General features: G+C 47.6%; 1 protein-coding gene across 2 annotated transcripts; it reads right to left on the reverse strand.

Annotated features, from left to right (window-relative positions):
• On the reverse strand, positions 419-19,420 carry LOC102171899 (membrane-spanning 4-domains subfamily A member 7). Of its 2 annotated transcripts, XM_013969987.2 has the most exons (6): positions 19,299-19,420; positions 15,341-15,507; positions 7,602-7,736; positions 5,870-5,926; positions 4,031-4,237; positions 419-893 (listed from the first exon to the last, which is right to left on the reverse strand). In XM_013969987.2, the coding sequence occupies exons 2-6, from the start codon at positions 15,491-15,493 to the stop codon at positions 729-731; spliced, it is 717 nt and encodes a 238-aa protein (XP_013825441.2). In that variant the 5' UTR covers positions 15,494-15,507; positions 19,299-19,420; the 3' UTR covers positions 419-728. The 2 variants fall into 2 exon arrangements, with proteins under 2 accessions (XP_013825441.2, XP_013825442.2); XM_013969988.2 differs by lacking the exon at positions 7,602-7,736.

A 22,928-nucleotide genomic window follows, 5' to 3' on the forward strand; every position in this document is an offset into this window, starting at 1 on the left:
TTACCGTCTGAGCCCCCGGGAAGCCCACCCGTTGTCTGCCGCCGCCGCAGTTTTCATTTCTCTCCTGCTCTTCGGCATTTGGACAGCTTCCTTTGGGGCTGTTATGTGCGTCACTTCTGCAGCCATCTTTGTACACGTCGTTCGGAAAGCATGCTGTGAATTTCTGCTGCACATTCCCCTCTAGGATAAGGCCTAAGGCCTAGACCAGGGGACAACATTAGCAACCTCTTTATTGGGTAGTTCAAGTTGTTCACGCCAGTACAGTAACAAAGTTGATTATATTTCTATGTGTCTAATTTCTTGTTTGGCAGAGCCTTCTGGTTAAATTTGATCTTTGAGTTTAGATATTTAAGAATAAAGTTGTTAAATGAGACAGAGAACAGAGGCATATTTAATTGACAGAAATAGAGCCATAGTATTTTAGAAGTATTTTTTAATTGGAACGTTCTTGGAATCTCTGATGTTTAAAATGTAAGCCATGTGAGCATGAAAACACTGCAGAAGCAGGGCCTGCAAAACCGCACGCCTCAGCCGGCTCACACTGGCTCAAGATCACACGTCCTCTCTTCTTCCTGTTCTTTAGTGGAGCTTAGCTGCTTTGCCGCATTGTGTTAGTCTCTGCTGCTCGGCAGCACAGCAGAGCGAGGCAGCCGTCCGCGCACGCCCCCTCTCCGCCACCCCGGAGGAGCGGAGTCCCTGTGTTATGCAGCAGGTCCTGATTACTCGGCTCACCCATCGGAATGCACGCATGTTGACTCCAGTGCCCCAGCTCTTCCTGTTCGACTGGATGAACGCCGGGCTGTTGCAGTAGACCTTTCCCACCAAAAGACAGACGCGTACGCAGCTGCTAAGAGCTCCAGCACCGTGAAGGTGAGCATCACCACCAGGACACCCTGTGAATCGACCCAGGAATGGTTGGTGCCCCGACTCTTGTTCAGGAGACAAGACCGCGAGTGAAGACTCGAACAGTGGAGAGAAGACGGGGCGGTGAGGACCACGCCATCCTCTTCCCTGCTTTTCTTTTGGGTCTCGGAACCAAAGCAGGGAAGTGAATAGCAAGGGTTTCCCTCAAGACCTCGGTATTCCACATTCAGAGATGAGAGTCATCCTTCATTCACCTGTGTGTGTGCGAAAGTCGCTCAGTCATGTTCGACTCCTGGAGACCCCAAACAGTGTGTGGGATTCTCCAGGCCAGAACACTGGAGTGGGGCGTCGTTCCCTCCTCCAGGGGATCTTCCCGACCCAGGGATCGGACCCAGGTCTCCCGCGTTGCAGGCAGACTCTTTACCAGCTGAGCCACCAGGGAGGTCACTCATTTACCTATAGTTGCTCCTATTAGTTTCTCTTTTTTCTTGAGTGCTTTTGGTTGCCACGCCATTCCTAGGTGTGGGCTTGTCTTTCTTAGCCCTGCAACAATCTCAGTGCAGTCCTTCAGTCTGAAACCTCACATCTTTCTTGCATTCTGGAAATGCTCGCTTATCTCTCGTGCACCCTCCCTGTCTCCCAGGCCATCCCACTGGGGCTCATAGGAGGCGTGTCGAGCCTTCTCCCTTCACTGCGTCCTCCGTCTTTTAACTTCTCACTGATATTTTCTGAATTTTTATCTTAGTGTATTGTGTTCAGTGTGGTTTAATCCGACCTATAGGTTGTATCTCCTATTTAACTGGTGCTACGTTCTTAATTTCAAGTATTTTAATTTTCATTTCTAATCATACTATTTGGCTCTTTTTCAAATCCACTTGTTTTTTTTTTTTGTTGTTGTTGTTCATTGCCATATTCTTTCATTTTGGTTTTAATTCCTTTTTTAATATCTTTAATCGTTTAAAATGTAGTTTCATTACAGCATTTTTTCAAATTATGGTGTCATCTCTAACTCTCAGGTAACTAAATTTCATGTTTGTCCCATTTTCCACAATCCTTCATTTTTTCCCTTATGTTTTTCAAAATATTTTCATTCTTAGATAACTTCAGTGTGTGGGTGGTGATGGTGAAGTGTTCTTTGGTATGTAGGAGACTCATACCTTGGACTTACAGACGTCTCCGTTGATGAAGACTCTTGAGAGTCCTTTAGATTGCAAACAGTCCATCCTAAAGGAAATCAAGCCTGAACGTTCATTGAAAGGACTGTTGTTGAAGCTAAAGCTCCAATAGTTTGGCCACCTGATACAAAGAACTGACTCACTGGAAAAGACTCTGAAGCTGGGAAAGACTGACAGCTTCAAAGGGGACACAGAGGATGAGATGGTTAGACAGCATCACTGACTCAGCGGACATGAATCTGAGCAAACTCCAGGAGACAGTGGAGAACAGAGGAGCTTGGCAGGCTGCAGTCCATGAGGCTGCAAAGAGCTGGACATGCGTTAGTGATGGAGCAACAGTGACTCTTGATGGGAGTTGGGTTTGATTCTGATAGTACCTTAGGAGTTTCACAGATCCAGGGACAATTTTAAGGTAGTCATTTTAAGTTCCTCTATTTTATATGTAATTTTGGATTTGGGTACCCTATCTGCACAAGGCTTGGTGAGATGGTTTCATCCTATAAACCTTATGGAAGAGTTTCTGGAAGCTTCTTGAGACGCAGGACAGAGTGTTTTCCTTGTCTTATTTCTTTTTTTTTTTGTCTTATTTCTTAAATAGGCTAAATATTTAGTCTCAGCTCCTAACATTTTGCAGGGCACTCGGTGTGAGCTTCCTGCATCCGGCGTCCCTGAAGAACCTCAAATCCTATCATGGGAATTAAGATCCCACGAGCCCAGCCTCCAACACCTATGTTCCTGTCCAGGCCACCTGGTCTTCTGATCTCTGCTCTGGCTTCACTACCCTTCTTAGTTTCTAGGATGTGAGATGGCCTTCCTGCCGCCCTCCCTTCTTCCCTTCTTCCATCTCTCAGTATGTGTTTTGACCTGCACTTCTGTTACTTTCCCCAGGTAATCTAAAGAGAGCGGACTTTGAAGTCCGCCTGGTCTGCCGAGTCGTGGCTTCTCTGATGTTGCAGGAAGCTCTCTTTGGCCCTAGCTACCTGAGCGGGGGAGGCAGTTTGAGATGCGTTTTCGCTGAATTAGGCTCTGATTACCCACGGAGGGAGAGCGCCTCTCCCGTTCTCCTTGCTTCGCCTGGCCTTTCCCGTGCGCCAGAGTTGTACTGTCTGCTGGGCTTCCTCAAGCTGAGCCCCAGCCAGATGAGTCTGTACCCTTCCACTTCCTCAAGCTCCTGGATCAAAGCAGATGCTTTCGGCAACCTCTGGGTCCCACAGGCAACCTCACAGAAGGCTGTGAGTTCAGAAACGCACACACATTCTCTGCGATTCAAGAGACAGATCCAAGGGAATGAGAGAGGCTGCCTTGGTCTCCCAGCTCAGACAAGGAGGAGTCACACAGTGAGTAACCCCTCTCCTAAAAGGCCAGAGCTTATGGCTTCCAAACTCAGAGCCTGTTTATAGAGGGCTGACTAGGCCAAGAGGGCCATAGTCAACAGGTGGCAACCATCAGGTTTGGGGGAAGCGTGGCAAGAAGATGGTGCCCAGGGATGCTGGCATTCCTGCTAGGAGTCACATCCCTGGGTAGACTGTCTCTCATTGTCTGCAACCCTGCTGGGCCAGCCTAGTAATTATGTGCTTGGGCTTAAGGTTCAAGTTCCATACCAACTTTCCATATGATGCATTAATCCCAAATCAAATCAAATTCAAATCGAAAGGAAATGTTTCTGTCCGTGCTGGGGGCAGTGGGAATGCTTGTTCAACAAGGGGGCACTTTGAGGGCTAAAGCTATTGAGAATGGGGTATTTATCATTTAGGAAGGACGTTCAAACGGGCCGCAACACACAGCCCTTCTTGATTCCCCGTTTTGACTTCGCACAGTGCTTCACCCGTGTTACGCAGCCTGGTGACCAACCTCTTTCAACCATAATCATTGCCTTTCCTGTTTGCTTCCAGACATTCAAACCAGCAGGGCTGGAGACTGCTGAAAGGGCAGAAACGTCTGCAAAGCAGGGGCACTGAGATGTCACATAACAGGAAGTGCAGTCTACTTACCGTTAGACCGACACTGGCCAGGAGACAGTCCTCGACGTCATATACCGAGTAATAGTAGGTCGAATAAGGCAGTGAGGATAGGTAATCCCTTCCGGAGTCACACTGCTGGGAGGCCGTCCTCAGCGTTACCAGGCTGCCAGTGAGGAGAATGAAGCCCGCTCCAGCAGCCACAGAGCTCACTGCACTGAAGGTGAGGCTGTTTATGGCCTGGAAGAGAAATTCTTCACTGGGACCTCATCACGGACGCAGCACGTGACGCTGTTCACCCTCCATCTACTGCGCTGCAATGGGACCTCCCTGCGTCTATTTCCCTCCAACCTGTGTGCTCCTTGGGGACACAGACTGCGTTTTATTTACTCTGTAGGCCCTTCTCACTACCTGGTTTGTTACCTCATATAATCAGTAAAAGTTTGCTGAATGAGAAAATGCATGAACAGCTCTTTCTTAGGGGAAGAGGTCTGGCTCCTTGACTCTGCAGAGCCGCCAAGACGGAGGAGGAGCTGCTCAGGCAACTGCCAGGGTTCCCTGACTTCCTCAGTGGCTTTAGCATCATTCTTTTGCTCTAAGGGCTTCTGGAATATGGCCTTTGGTCCTCCTGGGAGGACCATTCTATGACTCTCTTCCCATCAAGAAGCAGCTTCAGAGAAAAGGCAGAAACCAGCTGCAGCAGTTGGAATACCCATCTGGAGGCGGATCAGACCAATGAGAACCACGGCCGTCACGCCCTCTCCTGGGGTGTATTCTCCATCTTGGGGAAACGGGCTTCCACAGGGTACGATTCCTCTGCAAAGATGAGCCAGGCTTGGTGTCAGGCTCCCCGCGCACCCTCTTCTGTTTTAACATCACAGTGGGATACCGGCTGTTGGGAGGATGGTTGCCCTGTCCTCTTGTCTCTTGTCCCCGTAGCTGCAGGCCTTTGTGTGCTGAGTCCCTGGAGGAAGAGCAGCCTGAACAGGCAGAGTCTTGGCCCAGAGTTGCCCAGTGTAGGCAGTGGAGCCCACGCACCGTCTTGGGTCCCGCCCGTGAGCCACAATGCATCAGCTCATCCCGGTTGTGGCTTGCCTTCTCAGTGAATTCAGGGCACTTGGGAAACCAGCTCTGAGAGCTACATGTTTCTCTTCCGCATGCTAGAGACGAGAAAACTGGGGGCTGGAGAAGGAAGGAACTCTTTGAAGCACATGGAAGTGTCAGCGACAGAGCTCTGGCCCTGTCCAAGGCTGTGAACTCTTCATTTTTCTGTCCACTGGTTGTGGGGTTAAGACGTTTAGCCTCAAGCATCAGGAGCTTATTCTGGCCTCATTCACCGTCTGATGTGCCCTCACCCATAGCTAACCAGACTGTGGATCTTCCTGAGTCAGGATGTGGCTTCTCCCTAGGTCATCTTTGTGGGTGTGTGGCTGTGGGAAGAGGAGCTTGCTATGGAGAGGATCAAAGACCTCAGCGCCTGCCTCCCCTCGCCCCCTCCTGACCTTGTCAGCAAAGTCTGACGGCTGTTTCTAAGGGGTTGGAGGAGATGGCCACAGGACCTAAGCCCACACACCTCTGCCTCTAGAAAAGGATCTCCCGGTCCTAGAAAGGATCTCTAGGCTCTAGCAAGATGGTTGTCTGTCCCCTTCAGGGCCAAGATAGCAAGTCGTAAAGAGCCCGTGGTATATTCAAAATTTTCTACCATTTAACCAAATGAGGTAAACCTTCTACAAGCTTAGAATATGATGCTGGAGGTCTCTTTAGGGCAAAGAGCACTAGTCTAGGAGGAAAGAGTCCAAATTCCCTCCGAAGAGTTAACCCTGAAGTTTCTTTTATTCCAGTCAGCTAAGAATCGATGGTTCTCATACTTACAAAAGTCTCACTTGACTTTTTTCCAGAGACAATTGAGAGGGTTCCAGTAATGGCAAACTGCTCAAAAAAGAGAGAAATGATCAGTTCAGTTGACTTACAGAAATGTGACCACCATGTTACTCTCAGGCAATCAATGTGTGTGTGAGTTGCTCAGTCATGTCCAACTCCTTGTGACCCCATGGACTATAACTCCCCAGGCTCATCTGCCCATGGAACTTTCCAAGCAAGAATACTGGAGTGAGTTGCCAGTTCCTACTCCGGGGGATCTTCCTGACCAGGAATCAAGCCTGCGTCTCTTGTGTCTTCTGCATTGGCAGGAAGATTCTTTACCACTGAGCCACCTGGGAAGCCCCAGCTCAATCAATCCATTATGTCAATTCGTTGGGATCCATAGGGATAGAGACCCCTGATTTTCGCCCCCAGGGTGCCTCCACTGACTGAAGAATCGGCAGGATGCCCAGAGGAGCTGATTTTATGTAAGTGAAATCACCAGGAGCTGAGGAGGCCTGGGAAGGAGCTACACATGGAGGGAGGCGAGTGGTGCTGATGACGAGGCGGAAAGAGAAGAGACTGAGGAGGACCGTGACCTGAGGGCTCAGAAGGACAGGAGCAGCCACCTAATGCACGCAGGAGACAGGCCCCGCTGGCACAGAGTGCAGAAACACACGGGATCGAGCCGCTGCTGTCAACAGCCTGAGTTAGGCTGGGAGTTGAGGAAAATGGGAAGGCCAGATGTGAAGAGTCTTTTAAAGCCCCCTAAGTCCGCATTTGATCCCAGTGGTATTAAGGGTCCAGTTGGTGGAGGGATAATGTTCTGAGAAGCTGAAACATGGGTTAAGCTTGTGGTTTAAACTTGGGATCGGGTGGTCACAGACAAAGACAGTCAAGCGTGAGTCAATTCTAGCTTTCATTAGAGAATGTAGGTGCCCAGACTGTAGGTTAGATAGAAGAGTCAAGGACAGACAGTGCTCTGGGGGCAGAAGCAGGGCTCCCCTGCCTCGACGCACGGTTTGTCCACACGAGGACTATCCCCACAGAGGAGGCGCCATGGTGAAAGTCTGTCTGCCCAGAACGCGCCTTTTTCTCCTCTGTCAGAATGCTGCACGGAGAAGAAGTGGCCTTTTGTGGGAGGTGTGGGGAGGTCCTGGCTAACCTCCAAGGAAAAGGGTCTGCTGGGCCCTTTTCCATGAGCCACTACGTGGAAGGCCTCAAAAAAACTTTCTACCAGATGCTCGGGATTGCCTCTGACAACGTAGCAAGGGTGTCCCTGGTTCCCGTGAATCTTAACATTGTTAGTTTAATCCTCTGCAGGTCTGTGACATCCACCAGCGGTGCTCATTTTATTTAAGAAAAAATGAGCTTTTCACTTTCTGCCGACAGGTGGATTACTCTTAAACTGGAGGGATTCCAAGGGCCTCACCACAGGGCCAAAGAAGGGTGTGAAAGCCTTCCACTTTCTGGAAGTATGTCATGAGGCCAGGTGAGAAATGCATGCCCACGGTGTCACCATTCGGCCTCCTGCCCCAACCAGCCACTCCCTGGGAGGCTCACACAGCCTGGCCAAGACCCTCTGCCACTTTCCCTGAACCAGAGGCACGTGATGTGCGACAGCAACAGAGGGAAGGTGGCGGAACTCAGTCTTCTCCTGCTTCTTGGGATTGAGTCTTTCCGTGGCTTAGCACCCAGTTGGCATTTATAAAGCATATCCTTTCTTGGAGACCCCACTACTCACACACAGAGCTCCTAAAAACGGGTACCCAGACATCAGAATGGTGGAAATTGCTGGGCTGAGCTGGGGAGAATTGGGAGCATAAACCAAAATGAGCCCCAAACTTGAAATCACCAGGAAACACAGGATCTGGATGGTCTGAAAGAAATAAGAGGGAAAAGTGTAAAAAATTCCGGAGAGCACTGTGAACAGATGAGAGCCATCCCTGCATGCACGCTGCGAATCCTAAAGAGCGCAGAGCATACGTCACCATCTGTCATTAAAGGAGCGTGGGGTGTTTCAAGGTGCTGGTGTTAGAGAGAGTCGTATATAGCTAAACTCTTCTATTTCTGATAGAATTATTAACCAAGCAAATCAGGGAGTGCTATATGCATTTTTAACTTTGTTTTGCAAAAGGTAGTTTACAGGTTTTTGTTTCGTTTGGTTTGGTCTAGGGCAAATAGATAGGGAAAATTTTTCTAGACAATGGTCCAGTTAGATGGCTATAGAAAGCAAATTTATCACGGGAATGTTAATAAAGGGCTCAATTTCAGTTGAAGTGAAGTAGAGCAGAGAGTCTTTACTGCCATAATTCATCTTACTTGTCTTTGGATTTTAATAATTATTAATGCTTTTTAATGACACCAATGGTGGTGACAATAGTCTGTATTTGTTGGACACTTTCTACATTTTAGCTCATCTCGTCTCACATATAGATAAGAAAAATGAGGCACGAGAGCTAAAATAACTTGTAGAAACCCATGCCGATGGCCAAAGGGAAGAACTAGGTGTTTAGCCCTATTCATCCGATAGGGAGCTTCGCTCACTTTGCTCACTGTTTAATAGTTATTAAACACTGTTTTAAAACTCACTGTTTTAATCTTTATTGACTGTCCCAGGCATCGGGGAATAAAGCAAGTGAAAATCACTGTCACCTGATGTGCATCACATCCTTTGCTGATGAATTCCTCGGAAATCAAAATGAGTTAAGGGCAAAGCATTAGGAAATGCGCCCTCAGAAGTACTAAGGGTGTGAGACAAGCTACGTACGGCATCGTTGGCTCCTTTCACCAACCTTGCCTGTCGCTCTCAGTGAAAAGGTCAGCCCACTGCACACTTCTGAGAAAGGATAGCACGTGCTCTAATTCACGGTTTTAAAAGATCATCCGTCTGCTGAGTTGAGAGTAGATCGTAAGGAAACAGAGCAGGGGCGTGAATAAAGAGGCTTTTCCATAATTCATATGGGAGATGATGCCAGCCTGGAGGAAGATGTGGGTAACAGAGGCGGTGAGGAGTTCCGTCACTGGGTTCTGGATGCGCTGTGGAGATTAAACCTATCGGGCTTGCTGATGGTGTGGATGTGGATTATGAAGAAGGGATGAAGGGTGCCTCCAAGGGTCTTGGCTTGAGTATCTGAAGTGATGGTGTCAACACTGGTTTAAATTGGGCCATACTGTATAAGGAGTGGGCTTGGGGGTGGAAGGTCAGGACTTCAGCCTGGGGCAGACTAGGGAGAGGCGTCGAGCAGATATCCAAGTGGAGACGCACAGCGACTTTTAGATATGTCAGTCTTAAGTTGGGAGAAGAGATCCTGGCGACAGATACAGCCTTTTTGTCCCAAGTTGTAAGTGAAGATAATATTTAAACCCCTATTACCAGATGAGTTCTCCATTGTAACAGATATGGAAAGAGAATGGAGTCAAGGACTGAGCTGTAGAGAACCCCAAATTTAGGATCAGCAAAATAGAAACATAAAAAGCAAGACCCAGAAGGAAGGAGGAAACCCAGGAGGACTGATGTCCAAGAATACAAAGTGAAACTCGCTCAGTCGTGTGTGACTCTTTGTGACCCCATGTACTATACGGTCCATGGAATTCTCCAGGCCAGAATATTGGAGTGGGTAGCCTTTCCCTTCTCCAAGGGATCTTCCCGACCCAGGGATCGAGCCCAGGTCTCCCACATTGCAGGTGGATTCTTTACCAGCTGAGCCACACAGGAAACCCAACAAGACTGGAGTGGGTAGCCTGTCCCTTCTCCAGCTGATCTTCTGACCCAGGAACCGAACTGCAGTCTCCTGCATTGCTGGCAAATTCTTTACCAACTGAGCTATCAGGGAAGCCCATCCAAGAATAAATACAGTATTTCAGGTAGGAGAGAGTGATCAGCTGCACCAGACCTTTCATTAGTTTGAGAAAATCAACACCAAAGACCTGGGAACTGGGTTAGCAGCGTGGAGCAAAGGGGACAGACACCACCAGATACGTCTCAAGAGAGAGTATCATCCAACAGTAATCAGAGACACTGGCTTCCCACCACTAGGAAGTGCTCCTGGGAATGCAAGGGGAGAAGGGGGCATTAGCTGGAGGGTGTGTGAAGTTAAAAGTATTTGTTTTTGCTTTTTGTTTGTTTGTTTTCAAGATGGGGAGAAATTGCAGTAAGATTCTGCCCTCATGGAATTGATAAGAAAATTTTCAGAGAATTTCTGGAGCAAGTGATAAGAGTTGGGATCTGCTGCCCCCAGAGAGGAATATCCTAACTAGAAGGTGGGCATTTATCTTATCTTTAGCAATGGGGAGGAGGTAAAGAACATATGGGCACAGATGCGGATAATGATAGATGTGTAGCAGCTTGCAGGCTTTCTCACCAGAGAGGCTCAGTTTTCTCAGCCTTTTAGGAAGCGAGGTGATCAATGGAAAAGGAAGACTCTGGAGGTTTTGGGGGCGGGGGAGGGAAAGAATCTATGAAGCGGTTTTCTGGGGTCATAGGAAAGGGAACAAATGAAATAAATGCATGCGCATTTCAGGCAGCTTTGACAGTCCACGTGGGCTCAGAGTCATAAGAAGAAGTGATGTGTATGTGCGCATGTGAGTGTGTGTGTGTTTTCAGGCATGTGAGTGTGTGTGTGTTTTCACACACTCACAGGCGTTTCACACACTCACAGGCATTTCACACACTCACAGGCGTTTCACACACTCACAGGCATTTCACACACTCACACACATGTGAGTGTGTGTATGTTTTCAGGCGTGAATTCAAGTACAGATTAGGCAAATGGGGCAGCGTTAGAGTTAAAACAATGTCATAGGTTTTTTCCTGGAGAGTGTGCTATGAGGATATGAGGATGAGGTTGTTGAGGGCATCACAAGAGAGAGAACTAAGGGGGTCATGGCTGGGAGAGGAAGGCTCTGTGAAGAAGGGTTATTATCAGTAAGTTTCAGCAAGGTTAAACAAAGAATCAATGGAAGTCGGAGGGAATGACCTTGAGAGATTAGAGTTTGTGGCTGTAGTATGAGATTCTTGAAAAATAGATAATGATTGTGAAAGGTTGTTGCTGAGCCATGAAAGACACCAGGATTCTTGGCCTCCAGACGAGAGGAATTTGATCAGGGCCCAGAGATGAGGTTGATCGCTCAGAGCTTTTGTGTGATAAAGATTTATTAAAGTATAAAAGTGATAGAGAAAGCTTCTTACATAGACATCAGAAGGGGACAGAAAGAGTGTCCCCTACTAGGTTTTAGCAAGAAGCTATATACCTATTAGCAGGTTGCTAATTAGAGAAAGGACATGTCTCAAAACTCAGAGTGGCACCAGGCTGCTCACCCACAACATGCATTCTGAGATAACATTGGCACCAGGTGAGTCATCCCAGGACATAAGACAGTTGACATGAATCTTGAAGAAAGGCAGGTTTCCAAGCAAATACATAGTCTCATTTACACAAGTGAAAGAGGAGAGTGAAAAAGTTGGCTTAAAGCTCAACATTCAGAAAACGAAGATCACGGCATCCAGTCCCATCACTTCATGGGAAATAGATGGGGAAACAGTAGAAACAGTGTCAGACTTTATTTTGGGGGGCTCCAAAATCACTGCAGATGGTGATTGCAGCCATGAAATTAAAAGACACTTACTCCTTGGAAGAAAAGTTATGACCAACCTAGATAGCATATTCAAAAGCAGAGACATTACTTTGCCGACTAAGGTCCGTCTAGTCAAGGCTATGGTTTTCCCTGTGGTCATGTATGGATGTGAGAGTTGGACTGTGAAGAAGGCTGAGCGCCGAAGAATTGATGCTTTTGAACTGTGGTGTTGGAGAAGACTCTTGAGAGTCCCTTGGACTGCAAGGAGATCCAACCAGTCCATTCTGCAGGAGATCAGCCCTGGGATTTCTTTGGAAGGAATGATGCTAAAGCTGAAATTCCAGTACTTTGGCCACCTCATGCGAAGAGTTGACTCACTGGAAAAGACTCTGATGCTGGGAGGGATTGGGGGCAGGAGGAGAAGGGGATGACAGAAGATGGGATGGCTGACTATGGAGAACAGTGTGGAGATTCCTTAAAAAATTGCAAATAGAACTACCTTATGACCCAGCAATCCCACTGCTGGGCATACACACTGAGGAAACCAGAATTGAAAGAGACACATGTACCCCAATGTTCATCGCAGCACTGTTTATAATAGCCAGGACATGGAAACAACCTAGATGTCCATCAGCAGATGAATGGATAAGAAAGCTGTGGTACATATACACAATGGAGTATTACTAAGCCGTTAAAAAGAATTCATTTGAATCAGTTCTGATGAGATGGATGAAACTGGAGCCAATTATACAGAGTGAAGTAAGCCAGAAAGAAAAACACCAATACAGTATACTAACACATATATGGAATTTAGGAAGATGGCAATGACGACCCTGTATGCAAGACAGGAAAAAAGACACAGATGTGTATAACGGACTTTTGGACTCAGAGGGAGAGGGAGAGGGTGGGATGATTTGGGAGAATGGGAATTCTAACATGTATACTGTCATGTAAGAATTGAATCGCCAGTCCATGTCTGACGTAGGGTGCAGCATGCTTGGGGCTGGTGCATGGGGATGACCCAGAGAGATGTTGTGGGGAGGGAGGTGGGAGGGGGGTTCATGTTTGGGAACGCATGTAAGAATTAAAGATTTTAAAATTTAAAAAAAAATGCTAAAAGAAAAATACAAATTAACTTATAAAAAAAATAAAAATAAAAAATAAATAAGAGCAGAAAAAAAAAAAAAAGAAGATGGGATGGCTGGATGGCATCACCGACTTGATGGGCATGAGTCTGAGTGAACTCCGGGAGATGGTGATGGACAGGGAGGCCCGGTGTGCTGCGATTCATGGGGTCACAGAGAGTCGGACGCAAGTGAGCGACTGAGCTGAACTGAGCTGAACTGAAGAGAGCATTTCCGTGAGCAAAACATACTGGTTTGTTGAGCCCTAATCCGTTCTGAGTCTTAGGAAGAATCAACTTGAAGAAAGACAGAGTCTAAGGTAAATACATAGTTCATTGACATAGCTTAAGAAAGACATTTCCATAAGGAAAACCACACTGGCTAGCTCAAGGTTTGAGAAAACCGAAGTTCAGGTGGAACCAGGTGTCATCATTGCAACAGAATTTTAAAAGAAACCTCCTTGTAAATGTGTATGGAGGGAAAAAAATCTTACATTTGTAGCTTGTTTTCTCCTGCTGCTTAGGAGAGAGAGAAACAATCGGCAGATACTTGCAGCCTACTTCCTCCATTTGGGGCCCAGAGGTTTCCTGCCTGTTACCTTCTCAACTGGTTTCCTGCTCTCAGTGTTGATGAGGTACAGGGTGTGACCCAGGGAATGTTTGTCTAAGGACGGCTAGACAAGATCCTTGGGGAGAAGAGGTCAGGGAACTAAGAGGGCACAGCCCTGGGAAAGGTCACAAACACAAACATTGAAATAGCAATGGCTTATGATCGAAACTCTACTGTACGGAGCAACAGCGACTGAACAGTCAAAATCTTAAAGGGAAAGAGTGAATTAGCTGGGAGAGTGAAAGAAGTGGGAACTCACTGAAGTTTGTCTTTGTCTCTCCAATTCCTTCAAGGAATATGGGGATGGGGCTTAAAAAAAAAAAAAAAACAAAACAAAAAAAGAACTCTTAAGTGTAGAGTTTGCTGATTAACTCAAGTGAGTAAAATAGTAGCTGGCACACTGGAGGTGCTCAATAAAAGACAGGTGAATGTATGAATGAAAAACATATCTCTTCTTGATGCCTCTTATTGATTGCTGAAGCAAAGGGTGGAATGTGTTTGTGATTCTAGGCTACCTGTAGGCTGCACGGGCAAAACAAGAAGGAGGAAGGCAAGTCAGCTCAGAACCAGCTATTGAAAGACGTAAATTAAGAGAGTGACTATTGGTAAATGATAGTAGAATACTAAACATTAAGTGGTGTTATTTTCAAGCAATGTATTCATCAGACAGTTGTCCTAAAGACGATCATGTTTCAAACTTTTCAGTATATCATTTACTGTTATTTTCTAAGACACTGATTTTTCTTAGGTTTTTTTTAAACTAAACTCAGACTTCTTAAAATTTTATTCTATCAACTCTTAATTATTCCTAATATTAGAATTACCTTTAACAAATACCTTTTGAAGTTCATGACTGCCTACAACTGCTTGAAATAATTGTTGTCTTCCAGTGTTGAAAACACCGCTAACATTTCAAAAATATCTTTTTTGGGTGAGAGACTGAAATTAGGATTTTTCAATTAATAAATGAAAAGGACAATTGCACTGTCTTTTGTTAAAAGTTGGAGTGAATAACCCACCAGGATGACATGAGATTCTAGAGTAGAAGTTTATAGAAATGAGAGGAAAAGACTGATCTAGAAGTCTCCACGAGAAGCTAGGAAGAAGTTGCCTTCATTTCCATGCCTAGCAGTGAGTGTGTCAGTGGAAGCTGTGCCCTTGGGAACAAGATTTCTGCTTGCACAAGCCCCAGAAGAGGCTCTGAGAAAAGAACTGAGGGGTGAAGAGCACAACGCTGCTGTGCCGTGTGTGAGCTGCGTGGGCGCAGCCACTGGGCGAGTCCGACTGCTTTGCCACCCCGCGGACTGCAGCCTGCCAGGCTCCTCTGTCCATGGAATTTTCTAGGCAAGAGTACTGGAGTGGGTTGCCATTTCCCTCTCCAGAGAACCCTCCCCACCCAGGGATCAACCCGCGCGTCTTGCATCTCCTGCACTGACAGGGCTGCCTGGGAAGCGCCGTAACGCTGTCAGTCCAGTTCAGCCGCTCAGTCGTGTCCGACTCTTTACGACCCCGTGAACTGCAGCACGCCAGGCCTCCCTGTCCATCAGCAGCTCCCGGAGTTCACTCAGACTCATGTCCATCGAGTCGGTGATGCCATCCAGCCATCTCATCCTCTGTCGTTCCCTTCTATAATGCTGTTAACTAACCCTGAATTCTGATTTTTGGCAGATTTCCAAATCTGGGGATGAGTGGGAGTTAGGTCTCTAAAGGCGATATTAAGGAGCATGTGGGAATTCAGTCCTGAATATGAAGGGTGGTGACCTAGGGCACCTGGGCGTCTCATAGTTCCTCCCGTGAACAGGAGAAAATGAGCAGTGAGATTACTCCAGATTGTCTCATTTCAAAATGTTTAAGAAATATGCTCAAAATAAAATCAAGTTGAAACATACTGAGTAATATCAAATGGTTAAATCCTAAGTCTCTACTATACTAATGATAAATTATAAGAGGATTTATCGTATAGATTTCTGGTGGAAAAGATCTAATGGTTTCCGTTAGTTTACAAAAGAGCCTGAGGAAGATGCAGGCTTCCTATAAAGCTCCATTTCATGTCCCAATAAGCCTGGAGTCAGGGGGGTAAAAAGAAAGAGTCTCCCAGGTCCATTGTAGATTGTGGTCTGGATACATTCATAATATTTTTCCCAGGGTTTCCCCTGTAAGGAGATGTACTTACTCCAAGAACTGTGGCTTCTTTTGGCAGACCTTTTGGCAGGTCATCTTCTTTCTGGTAGACCTGTCCAGGCTTCTCTCTTTTGGAAATAACGACGCCCTTTGGAGTGAAGGCATCAAAGGCTCGGTCAGTCATGAGCTTGAGCGGTGATGGCATTGGTGCTGCTGATGCTGGAAAGAGAAGTGAACCCAGTTGGGACCCAAGGTTTGACTTAAAGATAGGAAACCAGACTTTGCGGGAGCTTAAGATTCTTCCCCATTGTCCAAGAGGTGACCTGTCCTTTAGGAACCAAACTGAGCACGGGGAGCAGGAAGTGTTGGCCGGTAGCAAGCCTGCCGCGGTGCTTTCACTGTGGACAGGAAGCGTGTCGTTGGGAGAGAGCTGGAAGCATTTTGAGGAGTCGCCAGTGCGGAGGCAAACAGTCCGCAAGGAGCTCGCTTCGCACCCGCTTCACTCTCCTTCCAGCCACCCCTGCTCTCACCCCTCTTCCTTACCCCTCTGAACCCCGGCTTCACCGTGGAACATTCCCAACCACACCGCCCGGTATGGTGTGGCCAGACCTCGCAGCAACCAGGGGGCAGGTCCAGGCCCTCTGCCGTGGAAGCACAGAGTCGGAAGCACCAGGGTCCCCCTCCCCCGTATTGTAACTTTGTGCTCCATCTATCCTTCCCAGTCTTCCGTCATAGTCTTATTTTCTTTCCTTTAAGATGTTGATCAATCCTATTCCACATCCTTTTCAGCAAATGACTTATCTCACCTAGAACGGGGGCGTCCCAGGTGGTGCTGGTGGTAAGAAATCTGTGCATTCAATCGCTGGGTGGGGATGATCCCCTGGAGGAGAAATTGGCACCCCGTCCAGCTATTCTTGCCAGAAAGAAATCCCATGAACAGAGGAGCCTGGCAAGCTACATACAGTCCACGGGGTCGAAAAGAACCAGACAGGACAGCGGCGGCAGCACCTAGAACAACCCCCTTGTCTCTATTAGTTTAATGACTGTCAATGTGAACACTTTTAGTTAACTCCCGCTGAATTCTAGGCACTGGGCCGTAGTAGCTGCAATCCTTATAACAACTTAGATGTTATCAAATTCACTTCATACATTTAGAAACTTAGGGATAGTAAGTTCAAGCGGTTGTCATTAAATGAAAGTGTCATGCAAAGTATTTAGCCTGCCATCGTATAGCCAACATAACTAGCGCAAACTTGTATTCGCATAGCTGGAGAGTGTCTGCACCGAGGCCGTCTGACCTGTGATTTTCCTCTCAGCGCCACGTTCATCCGATCTTTCCCTTTCTTTCATCCTAACACTGGCAGCTTCAGTGTAGACTCAAGGAGAGAGCTGTCTGCTGTCCACCAGCTCAGCAGGACTGCTGCCCCTGGGGTGCTCCCAGATCTGTTCTCCGAACAACATTCTCTTTCTTTCAGGTCACACTTTCAATAAAGTCCCATGATTATCTGCTGGCGCCACTCTTACGAACCATTCTCTCAAGGTTCATTCATATTGACACAGAGTGCAGAATTTCCTTCTTTTTTAAGACTGTTCTTAGGGAAGGCTAAGTGTAGTAAGCCAGTCACAGAGGACAAAAACTGCATGATTCAACTTATATACGGTATCTAAAATAGTCAGACTCATAAAAGCCAGGACTAGAATGGAACGGTGGTTTCCAGGAAATGAGGAGTTGATGTAAAATATGTATGAAGTTTCAGTTATGCAAGATAAGCTCTGGAGATCTGCTGTACAACATCTTGCCTATAGATAACAATACTGTATTGTACATTTAAAATTCTCTTACAAAGAGCTCATGTTCTATGCTCTTACCACAATAAAAATTAAAAAATTAAATTCGAAAGAAATAAAAAAAATTGACCTTCAACTTAAAGATTTTTTTAAAAAAAGTCTTTGTGGTTCTGGATTCCTTCCTATATTTGTCAGTTCTCGTAGCCAAGGGCTGTAGTCTCTGCTTGGCTCTAAGCCTGAGACTAGGGCTGGAATCCGTTGGTGCCTCTGCCTCACTGTACTCTCATATACCATCTCTGTTTATTATCTGTTACCACTTAAACCTTTTAGTTTTATTTAGGTGTACCGTTGATTTATAATGTTGCATTCATTTTGGGTGTAGGCTGCTGGAGACTCCTGGACACTCACAGGCAAGCCTGGGCCAGTCTCCCGTGGGGTCGCTGCTCCTTTCTCCTGGGTCCTGGTGCACAAGGTTCCGTTTGTGCCCTCCAAGAGTCTGTTTCCAAGTCCTGTCTAAGTTCTGTCGGCTCTATGTTGGGGTTAATGGTGACCTCCTCCAAGAGGGTTTATGCCACACCCAGGTCTGATGCACCCAGAGCCCCTGCCCCGTGGCCGGCCACTGCTGACCCGGACCTCCTCAGGAGACACTCAGACACAGTTCTGGTTCAGTCCCATCACTTCATGACAAATAGATGGGGAAACAGTGGAAACAGCGACAGTCTTTATTTTCTTGGGCTCCCAAATCACTGCAGATGGTGACTGCAGCCATGAAATTAAAAGACGCTTGCTCCTTGGTAAAAAAGCGATGGCAAACCTAGGCAGCATATTAAAAGCAGAGACATTACTTTGCCAACAAACATCCATACAGTCAAAGCTATGGTTTTCCAGTGGTCATGTATGGGTGTGAGAGTTGGACTACAAAGAAGGCTGAGCGCCAAAGAATTGCTGCTTTGAACTGTGGTGTTGGAGAAGACTCTTCAGAGGCCCTTGGACTGCAAGGAGATCCAACCAGTCCATCCTAAGGGCGACTAGTCCTCAATGTTCATTGGAAGGACTGATGCTAAAGCTGAGACTCCAACACTGTGCTGTGCTTAGCCGCTCAGTCGTGTCTGACTCTGTGACCCCATGGACTGCAGCCTGCCAGGCTCCTCTGCCCATGGGATTCTCCAGGCCAGAACACTGGAGTGGGGTGCCATGCCCTGCTCCAGGGGGTCTTCCCAAAGCAGGGCTGGAACCCAGGCCTCCCGCATTGCAGGCCGATTCTTTACCAGCTGAGCTGCCTGGGACGCCCATTATGGACAATTACCATTATGAGCAATGCCACAGTGAATATCTTTGCCCCTCTGTGGTGCCACGTCTATTCAATTACCTTCTGAGAGTAACATTTAGAAGTGTTTTTAAGGAGTTTAAGGCTACACCACCTGAATTTTGACACATATGGCTGGTTTTTAGGAAGAATTCTGTATCACCAAGATTCCCTATGACTTTGCAAGAAGGCTCCAGACAGGGTGCCATCGTCTCCAAGCTCCACTGTCTGAGAGAGCTCCTTTTCCCTCCACATTCATCAAGGGGAGATAAAGATATGGTAGCTCCCAACTTTGCAAAACACTTCTAAAACTCCAACTTTGAAGACAAGTCACCACTTGGAGGCCACCTGCTCTGCAACGAGCAATTTTCTCTCTTACAGAATTAGAGCAGAGCAGTGGGGCTCGGTGCTGAGGGTTCAATCTAACTGCACAGAGTTTATTGAGAGCGCGCTCTGTATAAGACTGACACACCAGGAAATGCAGAGAATTATAGAAAATCATCCCCTCAACATCTTGAAGGAGACCTAAGGATCGTTTCACTCCATTCTCTGATTTGGAAAGTAAATAAACAGAAGCCTGGGAAGTCTTAGCAAGCCAAGCAGGGGGTCAGAGACAGAACGAGAATCCTATTCCTGGCTGCCCACTTAAAGGACGGTCCTCGCCCTGCAAATTCATGATCCAAGTCAAAAGAAAAAGTGAAAGTGTTAGTTGCTCAGTTGTGTCCAATTCATTGCGACCCCATGGACTGCAGCCTTCCAGGCTCATCTCTCCATTGAACTCCCCAGGCAAGAATACAGAGTGGGTTGCCATTCCCTTCTCCAGAGGAGCTTCCCGACCAGGAACCCAGGTCTCCTGCATTGCAGGCGGATTCTTTACCATCCAAGCCACCTGGGAAGCCCAAACCACGGTGCCTACCTGCTCCTGCAGCCCAGTCCTGTGTGCTGTGGCTGGCGCGGCAGCTCTGCCGGAGGAGCTCAGCCAGAACCTCCCACTGCTGTTCCTGCTGCAGCGACCTTGCTCCTCTGCCCTCCCACTTCTGACACTTCCCATCCCTTCTTCAGAACAGCAGTACTTCCAATTACACAAGAAATGATTTGCTCTATTTACAGACAATTGATGTGTGAAAAAATACGTCTCCTTCCTCTTTCTGAATTTCAAGGTCTGGGAAATAACACAAAGGAGAAGTAACAGATAAGAGAAAGAGCTTGTGGAGATACGTGAGATGCATACCCCAGTTAGAGTCCATTTCCCTTCTCCTTGGGTACATTCAGCTGACTCCTTTAAGCCTGAGTTTTCTTATCCGCTAAACTTTGGCCACCTGCTGTGAAGAGCTGACTCAGTTGAAAAGACCCTGATGCTGGGAAAGGTTGAAGGCAGGAGGAGAAGGGGACGACAGAGGATGAGATGGTTGGATGGCGTCACTGACTCAATGGACATGAGTTTGAATAAACTCTGGGAGTTGGTGATGGACAGGGAGGGCTGGCGTGCTGCAATCCATGGGGTCGCAAAGAGTAGGACATGACTGAGTGACTGAACTGAAGTGAAATGAAGCTTGTTGTTTAGCCATTAAATCATGTCCAACTCTTTTGCAACCCCATAACTGTAGCCCCCCAGGCTCCTCTGTCCATGGGATTTCCCAGGCAATAGTACTGGAGTGGGTTGCCATTTCCTTCTCCAGGGGATCTTCCCGACCCAGGAATTGAACCTGTGTCCCCTGCATTGCAGGCAGATTCTTTACCACTGAGCCGCCTGGGAAGGTAGACAATAATAATGTGGGTGCTGCTACTGCTGCTGCTAAGCCGCTTCAGTTGTGTCTGACTCTGTGCGACCCCATAGACGGCAGCCCCCCAGGCTCCTGTCCCTGGGATTCTCCAGGCAAGAACACTGGAGTGTGTTGCCATTTCCTTCTCCAATGCATGAAAGTGAAAAGTGAAAGTGAAGTCGCTCAGTCGTGTCCGACTGTTAGTGACCCCATGGACTGCAGCCCACCAGGCTCCTCCATCCATGGGATTTTCCAAGCAAGAGCACTGGAGTGGGACGCTAGTTCCACTCTAGGGCTGTTGGGAAAATTAGAGGGAGAGGACAGAAAGAGTTTATAGAATGTAGGCATTCCATAACTTGTGATAATAACGATATTAACTTTGAACTTGGGAGAACTGATATATTTCCCCATTGTCCTGGCTGCTGGCAAAGTGAAAGTGACCTACGGCATCTCTCACTGCCCACTTGTTGCTTCCTCTGGATGTCTCTTCATTTCCTGGCTTCCTAAGTTCAGGCTCAGAAAAGTGCAGGCACATCTCAGGAAGCAGGTCAGTAGACTGGAGTCAAAGACAAAGCCATCAGGGCTGAAAGCAAGCTCATTTTCCAGGAGGTGTGCATTGCCAGCGGCGTCCCCGGTTGCTCAGTGGGTAAAGAATCCACTCGCAATGTGGGCACCTGGGTTTGATCCCCAGGTTGGGAAGATCCCCTGGAGGAGGGCATGGCAAGCTGCTCCAGTCTTCTTACCTGGAGATTCCCATGGACAGAGGAGCCTGGGGGGCTGCAGCCCATGGGGTCCCAGAGTCGGACACGACTGAGAGACGGACACATGTGCCTTGCTGGGGACGTTGTTGCCGCTTTCACCTCCTTTTAAGGCTGCTTGGAGAACAGGAAGGGAGAGGTTAGGATGACTCTGGGACACGCAGCCGGTGACCACAGCTGAAAGGGGGACATGCTTCATGCTTCTCAACTTCCCCAGGGCTGACAAGGCTGTGCCTGAGAGAGGAAGAGGTCTCAGCCAGGAGGGCTGTAGGAAACTTGTAAAATGCTTGGGGAAATTTTTAGTCCAATTTTTTAATCACTTTAGTCCATTTTTTTAAATCACTCCGAAGCAGGTGATACTGCTGAGGGAACTCAGCCCAGATCCCAGGTCAGGCTGGTGAAGAAGAACAAGTCTTGGCCTTGGTGACAGTCTGCCATTTTGTCAGCATGGTCTTCATCCCCATGACCCATGTCTTCTTCATCTAAGAAAACCCTCACGGCCCAGGCCTCTCTCCAGGTCTGTGATCGGCTTTGAGTGATTTGCCAAAGAAGAATCTCAGTCATCTGGGATACTCTCATCCTCCTTCGGGTCTAAGTAGGAGTTTATAGGAAGGTCAGTTGACTATCTCGTCAGTTTCCTCAAATATTAAATTATATTAAAGTCTCCAGGGCTTGTACGATTGCTGTCCATAAAGCCACGTTCACCCCTTCGTCTGCCTGTCGTCTCCGGCTGCGCTGAGCCTTTGCTGTGGGCGCAGGCTGTTCCTGGAGGCAGCTCGCGGGGTTCTCTTGTTGCAGCATCTCTAGTCGCGGTCTGTGGGTTCTGGAGTGGCAGTTGTGGCTCACAGGCTTAGCTGCTCCGTGGCAGGTGGAATCTTCCCCGACCAGGAATCGAATCCAGGCCCACTGCTTCGGTAGGTAGACTCCTAAGCTTTAGACTGCCAGGGAAGTCCTGTAAAGTCACGTGTAAAGTGCCCAGCATCGAATCCGACATAGAGTAACACTGAGAAAAATCTGTGTTCCGTGTCCAGTATCTTGTCCCACCCCCTTGGTAGAAAAGTGTATTTTGTCCCTAGATTGATCTCTGGTCTCTATGGGATTTTTTTCGCACTTACTCTCTGACGCTCTTCTGCATTGACTGGGACATACTCAGTCCTTTCGATGTTTCCTGGTGCTCTGCGCTGGCAAGCACCTCCTGGTGTTTAGTTTGCTCTAAGCTTGCAGCCTAGGGCTGGACACGACTGAGCAACTGAGCTGACTGCCTAGGGCTTTACCAGTTTCCCACTCACCCCCTCCCTCGAACCGGCAGTGAACCTAGTAAAGCTGACGTGCATCTCAGACTTCTACTGACCTTGAACGTAGGTGACTGAGATTTGTTTTCTCTCTAGAAATAGGGAATGCAGAGCCTACTGTCCAGGAGTGATTCCTCGGGGCATAGCTCACTGACCTCTTTGCAGTCTGACTTCGGTTACTGTCTCTGGGTGTGTGCTAAGTCGTTTCAGTCTTGTCCGACACTCTGCGACCCCATGGATTCTAGCCCAGCCGGCTCCTCTGTCCGTGGGATTCTCTAGGCAAGAAGACTGGAGTGGGGTGCCAGGCCTTATCCAGGGGATCTTCCCCACCCAGGGACTGAACTTGAGTCTCTTACGTCTCCTGCGTTGGCAGACGGGCTCTTAACCAGTCGCACCACCTGGGAAGCCCGGATATTGACGCTCCTCATGGGTTTTCCTCTGCTGCTTCTTAGAATCTCACATCATGACGGCAGAAGGAAAGCTAAAGGATCTTTACCCCAGCCTCATATTGGGAGATTTTTTTCCTCCTGACTGTTAGCCTAAGTTATATCAGATATGTAACTTACTACCAGGTGTGCGGCAGTTTGTAGAGTCTAAATTTGAGTTCAGGTGATCAGATGTCAGGGGCCAAACTCTAACTAGTCTGCTGTGCCCTCACTGCTGGGAACTTGCTTTCCCGATCCTCTTTCTTACATGTATATCTTTATTAGGCACTGTATTTCTTTTTTAATTT

This window comes from Capra hircus, chromosome 15 (assembly GCF_001704415.2).
Source record: "Capra hircus breed San Clemente chromosome 15, ASM170441v1, whole genome shotgun sequence".
Classification (NCBI taxonomy): Eukaryota; Metazoa; Chordata; class Mammalia; order Artiodactyla; family Bovidae; genus Capra; species Capra hircus.